At 50.5% G+C, this 12,364-nt stretch overlaps 1 protein-coding gene across 1 annotated transcript; it reads right to left on the minus strand.

Annotated features, from left to right (window-relative positions):
- Window positions 1-4,170: 4,170 nt before the first annotated feature.
- Window positions 4,171-11,087, minus strand: LOC147979297 (uncharacterized). The gene is made up of 4 exons (XM_087515138.1): window positions 10,761-11,087; window positions 10,497-10,611; window positions 9,851-10,421; window positions 4,171-4,264 (listed from the first exon to the last, which is right to left on the minus strand). The coding sequence occupies exons 1-4, from the start codon at window positions 11,085-11,087 to the stop codon at window positions 4,171-4,173; spliced, it is 1,107 nt and encodes a 368-aa protein (XP_087371264.1).
- Window positions 11,088-12,364: the final 1,277 nt, after the last annotated feature.

The raw sequence follows: 12,364 nt of genomic DNA on the forward strand, positions 1-12,364 counted from the left end.
ACTAACCTATTAACCAAGAGCCCAGTGCCAGTTTCTGTTTTTACCTTGTTTTAGAATATCGCAGAAAAGGAAAACCAAACGGAGTCCAATTGACCTGAAACTTCACGGAACTTACTTTTGGATCAGAAGAAGCCAGAATACTTGGAGTGCATGTCAGGGGATCTACGAGGAAGCCATGAGGCAGGGGGCGCGCCCACCCCCCTGGGCGCGCCCTCCACCCTCGTGGGCCCCTCGTGGCCCCCCTGACGTATTTCTTCCGCCTATATATCCCCATATACCCTAAAAACATCCGAGAGCACAATAGATCGGGAGTTCCGCCGCCAGAAGCCTCAGTAGCCACCGAAAACCAATCTAGACCCGTTCCGGCACCCTGCCGGAGGGGGCAATCCCTCTCCGGTGGCCATCTTCATCATCCCGGTGCTCTCCATTACGAGGAGGGAGTAGTTCCCCCTCAGGGCTGAGGGTATGTACCAGTAGCTATGTGTTTGATCTCTCTCTCTCTCTCTCTCTCTCTCTCTCTCTCGTGTTCTTGAGGTGATACGATCTTGATGTATCGCAAGCTTTGCTATTATATTTGGATCCTATGATGGTTTCTCCCCCCTCTACTCTCTTGTAATGGATTGAGTTTCCCCTTTGAAGTTATCTTATCGGATTGAGTCTTTAAAGATTTGAGAACACTTGATGTATGTCTTGTCGTGCGTATCTGTGGTGACAATGGGATACCACATGATTCACTTGATGTATGTTTTGGTGATCGACTTGCGGGTTCCGCCCATGAACCTATGCATAGGGGTTGGCACACGTTTTCGTCGTGATTCTCCGGTAGAAACTTTGGGGCACTCTTCGAGTTTCTATGTGTTGGTTGAATAGATGGATCTGAGATTGTGTGATGCATATCGTATAATCATACCCACGGGTACTTGAGGTGACATTAGAGTATCTAGGTGACATTAGGGTTTTGGTTGATTTGTGTCTTAAGGTGTTATTCTAGTACGAACTCTAGGGCTGTTTGTGACACTTATAGGAATAGCCCAACGGATTGATTGGAAAGAATAACTTTGAGGTGGTTTCGTACCCTACCATAATCTCTTCGTTTGTTCTCCGCTATTAGTGACTTTGGAGTGACTCTTTGTTGCATGTTGAGGGATAGTTATGTGATCCAATTATGTTACTATTGTTGAGAGGACTTGCACTAGTGAAATTATGAACCCTAGGCCTTGTTTCCTAGCATTGCAATACCGTTTACGCTCACTTTTATCATTAGTTACCTTGCTGTTTTTATATTTTCAGATTACAAAAACCTTTATCTACCATCCATATACCACTTGTATCACCATCTCTTCGCCGAACTAGTGCACCTATACAATTTACCATTGTATTGGGTGTGTTGGGGACACAAGAGACTCTTTGTTATTTGGTTGCAGGGTTGCTTGAGAGAGACCATCTTCATCCTACGCCTCCTACGGATTGATAAACCTTAGGTCATCCACTTGAGGGAAATTTGCTACTGTCCTACAAACCTCTGCACTTGGAGGCCCAACAACGTCTACATGAAGAAGGTTGTGTAGTAGACATCATTGGACCTCTGAGAACTGGCTGAAGTGGCTTCACTCATGTGCTCATAGCAGTCGACAAGTTCACCAAATGGATTGAAGCCAAGCCTATCAAAAACCTCGAAGCAAGTACTGTTGTTAGCTTCATTAGAGAGTTAACATTCAGATATGGTGTCCCGCACAGCATCATCACAGATAATGTGTCGAACTTCAATTCCGATGAGTTCAGAGCCTTTTGCGCTTCCCAAGGCACTCGGGTCGACTATGCTTCTGTCGCCCATCCCCAGTCGAATGGACAAGCTGAAAGAGCGAACGGATTGATTCTCAAAGGACTGAAACCCCGATTGGTGCGTGACCTCAAGCATGCAGCGGGCGCCTGGGTCGATGAACTTAATCAGTACTTTGGGGATTGAGGACAACTCCTAATCGGTCGACTGGCCGAACTCCCTTCTTCTTAGTCTATGGGGCTGAAGCTGTGCTTCCGAGTGATTCACTTCATAACGCCCCACGAGTGGAACTCTTCTCAGAAGCCGAAGCAGAACAAGCCCGTCAGGATGCTGTTGACCTTCTGGAAGAAGAAAGAGAGAAGGCGCTGATCCGATCGACCATCTATTAGCAAGACCCACGTCGATTCCACGCCAGAAATGTGAGAGGTCGAGCATTTCAAGAGGGAGACCTGGTTCTTCGAGTGGATCAGCAGAAACCACACAAGCTCGCTCCTACTTGGGAAGGCCCCTTCATCATCACCAAAGTACTTAACAACGGGGCTTATCGCCTCTACAATGTGGATCACAATAAAGACGAGCCACGCGCTTGGAATGCGGAGCTGCTCCGCCCCTTTTATACTTAAGCATTCGGATTGTTGTGATGTCATAAGAAATACATTCTAGTTCGACTATCAAAGAAACAGTTTCACAGATGATTGTTGTTCCTTTTTTAAGTATTCTAAATCCCCCAGTGGGTGCCTTAGCTGCGAATCTGCTTTGCCAAAGTTTCAAACAATCAAATCCTACCGAGTGATGAGCAAGTCTCTCACTCGGGGGCTTAGCTGCAAATCCGTTTCGCCTAAGTTTAAAAAATCCTACCAAGTGGTGAGCAAGTCTCTCACTCAGAGGCTTAGCTGTAGTCCAGTACTCTCCTAAGTTTAAAAAACCCTACCGAGTGGTGAGCAAGTCTCTCACTCGGGTGCTTAGCTGCAGTCTAGTACTCGCCTAAGTTTAAAAAATCCTACCGAGTGGTGAGCAAGTCTCTCACTCGGGGGCTTAGCTGCAGTTCAGTACTCGCCTAAGTTTAAAAAATCCTACCGAGTGGTGAGAAAGTCTCTCACTCGGGGGCTTAGCTGCAGTCCAGCACTCGCCTAAGTTTAAAAAATCCTACCGAGTGGTGAGCAAGTCTCTCACTCGGGGGCTTAGCCGCAGTCCAGTACTCGCCTAAGTTTAAAAAATCCTACCGAGTGGTGAGAAACTCTCTCACTCGGGGGCTTAGCTGCAGTCCAGTACTCACCTATGTTTAAAAAATCCTACCGAGTGGTGAGCAAGTCTCTCACTCGGGGGCTTAGCTGTAGTCCAGTACTCGCCTAAGTTTAAAAAATTCTACCGAGTGGTGAGCAAGTCTCTCACTCGGGGGCTTAGCTACAGTACAGTACTCGCCTAAGTTTAAAAAATCCTACCGAGTGGTGAGAAAGTCTCTCACTCGGGGGCTTAGCTGCAGTCCAGCACTCGCCTAAGTTTAAAATATCCTACCGAGTGGTGAGCAAGTCTCTCACTCGGGGGCTTAGCTGCAGTCCAGCACTCGCCTAAGTTTAAAAATCCTACCGAGTGGTGAGCAACTCTCTCACTCGGGGGCTTAGCTGTAGTCCAGTACTCGCCTAAGTTTAAAAAATCCTACCGAGTGGTGAGCAAGTCTCTCACTCGGGGGCTTAGCTGTAGTCCAGTACTCGCCTAAGTTTAAAAAATCCTACCGAGTGGTGAGCAAGTCTCTCACTCGGGGGCTTAGCTGCAGTCCAGTACTCGCCTAAGTTTAAAAAATCCTACTGAGTGGTGAGCAACCCTCTCACTTGGGGGCTTAGCTGCAGTCCAGTACTCGCCTAAGTTTAAAAAATCCTACCGAGTGGTGAGCAACCCTCTCACTCGGGGGCTTAGCTGCAGTCCAGTACTCGCCTAAGTTTAAAAAATCATACCGAGTGGTGAGCAACCCTCCCACTCGGGGGCTTAGCTGCAGTCCAGTACTCGCCTAAGTTTGAAAAATCCCAAGGAGTGGTGAGCAACCCTCCCACTTGGGAGCTTAGCTGCAGTCCAGTACTCGCCTAAGTTTTAAGACTCGCTCCATCCTTACCCGTAAGGGCGGCGAGGTGCAGGTCGACCACGATCTATCCTCACAGCTTCGACACAAATACAACGTCCGCTCCATCCTTACCCGTAAGGGCGGCGAGGTGCAGGTCGACCACGATCTGTCCTCGGAGCTTCGACACAAATACAACGTCTGCTCCATCCTTACCCGTAAGGGCAGCGAGGTGCAGGTCGACTACGATCTGTCCTTGGAGCTTCGACACAAATACAATGTCCGCTCCATCCTTACCGGTAAGGGTGGCAAGGTGCAGGCCGACCACGATCTGTCCTCAGAGTTTCGACACAAATACAACGTCCACTCCATCCTTATCTGTAAGGGTGGCGGGGTGCAGGTCGACCACGATCTGCCCATGATTCACTCGACTGAGTTGCATCACAAAGTCAATAGCAACTCAAACTGCAAGAAACAAGTTCTACACAAAGAATCCTAAGGTTCTAGAACACGGATTAAAGTACTCGGGCATCATGCCCGAAGGAGTTTAACGGTTACAAAATCACTCGGCATTCCGAGGCAAATTTAAGGCAAGGCATAAAGTTTGTTCACTCCGTATGAGGAGGGCTTGCAGGCTCGACGAACTCGTCCAGGTCAATTCCATCAGCAATCCGAGTGGCAGCAGGAATGAAGGTTTCCATGAAGGATCGGAAGTCATACCTTTTGGTATTGGCAACCTTGATCGCTGCTAGCTTCTCTTCTCGGGCTTCCTTGTAGTGGACACGAACCAGCGACAGAGCCACGTCAACACCGCATCGGGCAGAAGACTTCTTCCATTCTTGCACTCGACCAGGGACCTCATTGAGTCAAGTCATCAGGAACTCGAGGTCATTTTGAAGCGTCTCCCTTGGCCAGAGTGTTGTATCGACGCACGACACCGCCACCTTCAGGCGAGCAAGATAGCTCGTAACACTAGTGAGGGAGTCCTGGATTAGGGGTATCCGGACAGCTGGACTATAACCTTTGGCCGGACTGTTGGACTATGAAGATACAAGATTGAAGACTTCATCCCGTGTCCGGATGGGACTCTCCTTGGCATGGAAGGCAAGCTTGGCAATACGGATATGTAGATCTCCTTCCTTGTAACCGACTCTGTGTAACCCTAGCCCCCTCCGGTGTCTATATAAACCGGAGGGTTTAGTCCGTAGGACACAATCATAATAATCATACCATAGGCTAGCTTCTAGGGTTTAGCCTATCTAATCTTGTGGTAAATCTACTCTTGTACTACCCATATCATCAATATAAATCAAGCAGGACGTAGGGTTTTACCTCCATCAAGAGGGCCCGAACCTGGGTAAAACATCGTGTCCCCTGCCTCCTGTTACCATCCGCCTAGATGCACAGTTCGGGACCCCCTACCCGAGATCCGCCGGTTTTGACACCGACATTGGTGCTTTCATTGAGAGTTCCTCTGTGTCGTCATCATCGGGCTTGATGGCTCCTTCGATCATCGTTAGCGATGCAATCCAGGGTGAGATTTTTCTCCCCGGATAGATTTTTGTATTCGGTGGCTTTGCACTGCGGGCCAATTCGCTTGGCCATCTAGAGCAGATTGAAAGCTACGCCCCTGGCCATCAGGTCAGGTTTGGAAGCCTAAACTACACGGCCGACATCTGCGGAGACTTAATCTTCAACGGATTTGAGCCCTTGCCAAGTGCGCCGCACTGTCACGATGGGCATGATTTAGCTCTGCCACCGGACAATGTTCAGGAGATCGCACCTGCAATCGCTCCGACCTTCAATTCGGAGCCAACTGCGCCATACAGGGACGGGTGGTTGAACCCCGCCATGAAGGCCGCAGCCTCGACGGTGATCGAGCCGAACACAAACCTTATCCTTCGCGAGGCCCGTGACTCCACATTGCTGGACTCTCCTCCGGACTCTGAACCATCCACGCCTCTGCCAATCGAATCCGATTGGGCGCCGATCATGGAGTTCACCATCGCAGATATCTTTCAGCACTCTCCCTTCGGCGACATACTGAACTCACTAAGGTCTCTCTCCTTATCAAGAGAGTCCTGGCCGAATTATGACCGGCGGGATTGGGATGCGGACGACGAAGAAATTCGACGCCCACCCACCACCCACTTCATAGCCACTATCGATGATTTGACCGACATGCTCGACTTCTGCTCCAAAGACATCGACGGTATGGACGACGATGTAGGAGACGAACAGGAACCAGCGCCTACAGGGCACTGGACATCCACCTCATCTCACGATGTATATATGGTGGACACACCCAAAGGAAACGACGACGAGGAACGGGAGGACGCAGCAAAGGATCGTTCCCTCGAAAAGCAGTCAAAGCGGCGGCGCAAGCGCCGCTCCAAACCCCACCTTGACAGAAACAGCGGTCATACAGACCCAGCCACAGAGCAGGGCGAGCCAGCGGACGATGAACATGGCATCGAGCAACCGTCCGAACAAGGCAATTTGGATAATCAAGCCGAACAACCCGTCCCCAGCGAAGATAACAGTCCGGATGACCTCACGCCAGACAAGTTCCTGGAGCAGAAGAACCTCCATAAAAGGGTCGTCGCCACTGCGCGTAGCCTGAAAAAGCAGAAGCGGAAGCTGAAGACTGCGGAAGATGCACTCAGAATCAGATGGAGCAAAGTACTCAACACCGCAGACAAATATGGCGGCAGTCGCCACACAAAGAGCTACCCGAAGCGAAAGCTACTGCCCGAATTTGATGAGGAGGCCTTAGAGCCCCCCAATCAAAAAACAAAGCAGCCATCCGGTCGGATAGACGACCTCACGGCCAACATAGAGCGGCACACGGCGCCGCACATAAGCCAACATGTGATCCACACGAGGACTCGCATCAAAGAGATGGCCCAACCAAATCTATCTACGGGCCAAGAAAGCATGCTCTTGCAAGCAATGCAACACAACAAATATCCGAACACCACGACACACCCAAATACAGGGGTGCCGCACACCCCCTATGTTTCACTAATGAGGTGCCAGACCATGAATTTCTAGTGGGATTCAAACCCGTAAACATAGAGGCATACGACGGAACAACAGACCCTACGGTCTGGATTGAGGACTACATCCTCCACATCCACATGGCTTGAGGAGATGATCTCCAAGCCATCAAATACCTACCCCTCAAGCTCAAAGGGCCAGCCAGGCATTGGCTCAAAAGCCTCCCCAAAAACACTATTGGAAGTTGGAAAGAGCTCGAGGACGCCTTTCGGGCAAATTTTCAAGGGACCTATGTCCGACCACCGGATGCAGATGATTTAAGTCATATAACTCAACAGCCCGGAGAGTCAGCCCGAAAACTCTGGAACAGGTTCCTTACTAAAAAAACCAAATAGTCGACTGTCCGGACACCGAAGCCTTAGCAACTTTTAAACACAGCGTTCGAGACGAATGGCTCGCCAGACACCTCGGCCAGGAAAAGCCAAGAACAATGGCCGCATTAACAAGCCTCATGACCCGCTTTTGCGCGGGCGAGGACAGCTGGTTGGCAAGATGCAGCACCAGTGACCCAAGTACATCCGAAGTCAGGGATGGAAATAGGAAGCCACGACACAGCAAAGACCAGCGTCGAAATAAGGAAACCAGCCCGAAGAGCATGATAGTTAACGCCGGATTCAAAAGCTCTCGGCGGGGTCGGCAAAAGCTGCCTCTCAAGGATAACAGGGACGAACTGTCCATCTTAAACAAAATCCTGGACAAGATATGTCAAATCCACAGCACCCCTGGTAAGCCTGCAAATCATACCCACAGAGAATGTTGGGTCTTCAAGCAATCCGACAAACTCAATGCCGAACGAAAGGGGTTGGATACACCAAGTGAAGACGATGATGAACCTCACAAGCAAAGCACTGGGGAACATAAGAAATTCCCACAAGAAGTCAAAATAGTAAACGTATTACACGTGACAAAAGGGAGAAACAAAGTGGTGCCCATAGAGATACGTGCCATGCGGCCTATCACAACGGGGCTTCGCCACTGGTTGTCCAAACCAATCACCTTCGACCATCGGGATTACTCCGGAAGTATCCGGCACGCAGGCTGGGCTGCCTTGGTATTAGACCCGATGATTGACGGATACCACTTTACGCGAGTCCTGATGGACGGCGGCAGTAGTGTGAACCTGATATATCAGGACACGGTCCGCAAAATGGGGATAGACCCAACAAAAATTAGCCATAGCAATATTTCCTTTAAAGGAGTAACACCAGGCCAAGGGGCTCGTTGTTCGGGCTCCCTCCTACTAGAAGTGATATTCGGCTCTCCCGATAACTTCCGTAGCGAAAAGCTAACCTTCTACATCGCTCTGTTTAAAAGTGGCTATCAAGCACTACTAGGACGCGACACTTTCGCCCGCTTCAATGCAATACCGCACTATGCATCTCTTACGCTTAAGATGCCTGGTCCACAAGGCATCATTTCAGTAAAGGGAAACATTGAGCGCTCCTTGCGCGCGGAAGACTATGCGGCTGCTTTAACAACCACACACTAAACTGCCTCACCAACCAGAGCGCCTAATAGGTCGTCAAGACCACGGACACGGTTGGACAAGTCCGGTGTAACTATTTAATTGTTAAAGGTTTGATGGTTATACACCCCTATACAAGGGGCTCCGCGCATGTAAACAAGCAGCAATAAAACTCAATTCTTCCCACCTTGAATCATACTTTGTTTACTTAGTATAACATACATTTTGCACGACTACTTTTTCAACTAAGTTCCTCTCTTTTACAGATGAACATCGTGCTACACCCGTCCAGGATACGGCACAAAGGAGACACAGGCGCAGACGTGCAGCAGGGACCCGTTCTAAGGATTCTTTTCAGATTAAGACCCTGCGTAAACCTTTTTCACTGTCTCTTGTTGATACACATCCCCCGGATTCTCAGCGCAACTGAGAAGGAGGCTGGCGTCTTGGCATGTGGCCACGTCAGAATAATGCACGTACCTGGACACCAGGGGCTTATTACAAAGGGCGCTTCAGCCCATTTAAAATCACAAAGACTGAATACCTTAGGGAGTGTCCGGCGTCGCGAGTTTGGCCTTATATGCATCAGCTCCGAATCATGTCTTTGGTCAAATGTTGGGTTTGCCCGACTCCTGTGTTTTGCTGCCTTACGTTCCGCTCTATCGGCTAAGGCAGCACCAGGAGAACTACTGCGATTGTGCCCCGGTTCAGCTAGGCGAGCACCTCAGTAGAGAAAGCCGAAAACTGACTGTCATGATATAGCGTGAGACTGGTCAACCACTCGATGACCTAGCGGAATCTTCGGGATTCCTCCGCCTAAACGAAGGGCCGTTTCCCGGCCAGGCACACACGCGCCCCGAATTCGGGTGAGCGCGGAGCACCAGGGGCTATATAGTAGCCCCACTGTCAAACTCCTATGGCTAAGTGAAAGTGATAAAGCATTATAGTCCGATTGCCTAGTTCGCTGCGCTATCACCTCCTTAATGGACCAAGACGTTGGATCAAGTGTGACAATGCGTCTTCTGCAAACACCCCCGCATTATGTGCGTGGGGGCTGAAGCCGACAACTGCCATCTTTCAGGTTATATATACATATACGTAAACGGCCGCACAAGAGGTATCATAATTCTTGCAGGCACAAGTATAAAAAGCTTCTACATTTCAGCAAAATATTGCTTTCAATGAAAATACGTGTTATTCGAACATAATATCCTTCGAACACTGCGTCTCTATTGAACGAGCGCCCTCTAGAACTTCTTGAAAGTAGTGCTCGGCAGGTACTCGGCTTCCGTCCGAATCTTGGGCTACAACGGCGGTGGCCTCCATCTCCGCCCAGTATGTCTTGACACGAGCAAGGGCCATCCGCGCACCCTCCACGCATGCCGACCTCTTCATCGCGTTGATATACGGCACCGCACCAAGGAACTGCTGCACCAAGCTAAAATAACTGTTCGGCTTTGGCCTTCCCGGCCACAGATGATCCACGACATACCTCATAGCAAGTCTGGACAACCTATTCAGCTCGCCCCATTCGGCCAACCGATCAGTCAATGGAAGCATATGCTCTGGATTGTTGAATTGTGACCAGAATAGCTTTTCCACTTCGCGATCCTTTTGATCTCGGAAGTGTTCGGCCGCATCAGTAGCACTCGCCGCTAAATCCAGATATGCGTCCGCCGAACTCCACATCCGGTCCAACGGAGCATATTTAGGATCTTCGAACTTCATCCGTAGCATAAAGGGCTTCCCAGCCGCGATATCTCCAGCTTGACGTAGCTCCTCCTTCATCGCTCTCATCGTAGAACGAGTTTCCTTGGCCGCCGTCGTGGCCTTCTCCAGGTCTGTCCGCTCCGCCCGGTCTTCCTTTTCAAGAAGCTTGCAGCGGTCAGCAGCGTTCTTCAACTTCACAGCCATGTCGGCCATTTCCTCCTTGCTTCGGCAGTGAGCACCTTGTTCGGCTTTTAGCTCCTCAAACGCCTTTAGGGCAGCCGCATCGCTTTTCCTGGCTTGTTCTTTGGCTCGGGCAAGCTCTGCCCGAAGGTTCTCCATAGCGGCAGCCCCATCTGCATTAAGCACACATGTTATAAGATACTGGCATCAAGCTCCTCTTACCAGGTGTCTCTGGAGAAATTACATACCTTGTGCCTCGTCAAGCCGCTTGTTGACAAGCGCGATGTCGACATCTGCCATGTCAAGTTGCCGCTTTAGCTCGGCAAATTCATTAGTCCGGCTAGCCGCCGGACACTTCGCCACCTGCATATCAAGGCGGCAAAATTAAACGTGGGGCTATGATCCTCTACGTGCCTCGTCTTCGACAGCACCTAGAGTCTCAGGGGCTACTATCTATACATGGCGCATCGTAAAGTATGCGGTACTGTCAAAAGGTACATCATTTCACGTACCTCAAAGCCTGTCAGTAAACTCATGACAGCTTCATGCAACCCACTCTCCGCGGACGAAATCCTTTCAATTACCGTACCCATCAACGCACGGTGCTCTTCTGAGATAGACGCCCGCCCTAGCAGATCCTTCAGTACCTCCGACCGTGCACCAGGCGGTGCCGGACTCGTTCGATTGCTTCTTCTAGAAGCCGGACATGGAGGGCTTCGGGTGGCCATGTGACTACCTTCCGGCCTTGCTGGATCAGGAGAAACCCTCCGCGACGACACCTCGGGGTCGCCCGCCTCATGAGGCGGTATGGCAGGGGGAGGCGTTCCGCTCTCCATCATCTCTGGAAGAAGATCCCCCGAAGACGAGCTCTGCTGAGAAGGGCTAAGATCCGAACTACAAGGTAAATTTTCGGTTATTTTCCTCGGAAGTGAAGCAAGGATTTCTCTCGTTATTAAACACCCTTTTACTTACGGCTCGGTGGAGGGCTGATCCCCTTGAGGGCACAGTACGGCTGGGGTATCCCCCGGCACAGGACCCTCTGACGAAGACTTCTTCCCCCGCTTTGAGATCATTGTCTCCGGGTCTTCAGAGGCAATCCTCTTCTTCCCCTGAGGAGAGGAATTTTCGATTCCTCCCTTCCGGACCACCTCCTCTGCGGAGGCAGTAGATTCCTTGTTCCCCCCTTCATTTTCTTCTAACGGCGCGACCTCCAGCATCCTGGCTAACATGGGATCTAGTGAGGTCTCAGGAAGGGGGGCCGGACACCTGATTAACTTTGCCTTCGCTATCCACTCCTCGTTCAAGAAACAACTCTTTTAAAGGCGATGTGGCGATAAAGGAACAGATAGCATGTCCGGGCACAGGGCTACTTACTTGGGTATCTGGGCGATTGCAGCTCAGACCTGCATCCTCAGTGATGTCCTGACACATTATTTGTGGTCCGAAAAACAACTTGTACATCTCTTCGTGCGTCATGCCGAGGAAATGTTGAATAGCTCAAGGTCCTTCCGGGTTGAATTCCCACACGCGAAGGGGCCGGCGTTTGCAAGGTTGGACTTGACGAACTAGCATAACTTGCACTACCATAACCAGACTGAAATCTCTCTCAAAGAGATCTCGGATATAGCTTTGCAGTATTGGCACGTCCTTGGCTAGACCCCAGCTCAGCCCCTTGCTGATCCATGACATCAGTTGTGGTGGGGGGCCTGAGCGAAAGATGGGGGCAGCTACCCACTTGGCACTTCGGGGAGCTGTGATGTAGAACCACTCCCGCTGCCACAATCCGGACACCTCTGGGAAGCAACCCTCAGGCCATGGAGTGTTAGCGATTTTGCTTATTAAGGCGCCTCCGCACGCTGCATGCTGCCCCTCGATCATCTTCGGCTTCACATCAAAGGTCTTGAGCCACAGGCCGAAGTGAGGGGTAATGCGGAGGAAGGCCTCACATACGACGATAAATGTCGAGATGTGAAGAAGGGAATCTGTGGCCAGATCATGAAAATCTAGCCCATAATAGAACATAAGACCCCTAACAAAGGGATCCAGAGCGAGGCCTAGTCCTCAGAGGAAGTGGGAGACGAACACGATGCTCTCGTTGGGTTCGGGAGTAGGGACG

This window comes from Triticum urartu, chromosome 3A (genome assembly GCF_056163025.1).
Source record: "Triticum urartu cultivar PI428250 chromosome 3A, HENAU_Tu73, whole genome shotgun sequence".
NCBI classification, from domain to species: domain Eukaryota; kingdom Viridiplantae; phylum Streptophyta; class Magnoliopsida; order Poales; family Poaceae; genus Triticum; species Triticum urartu.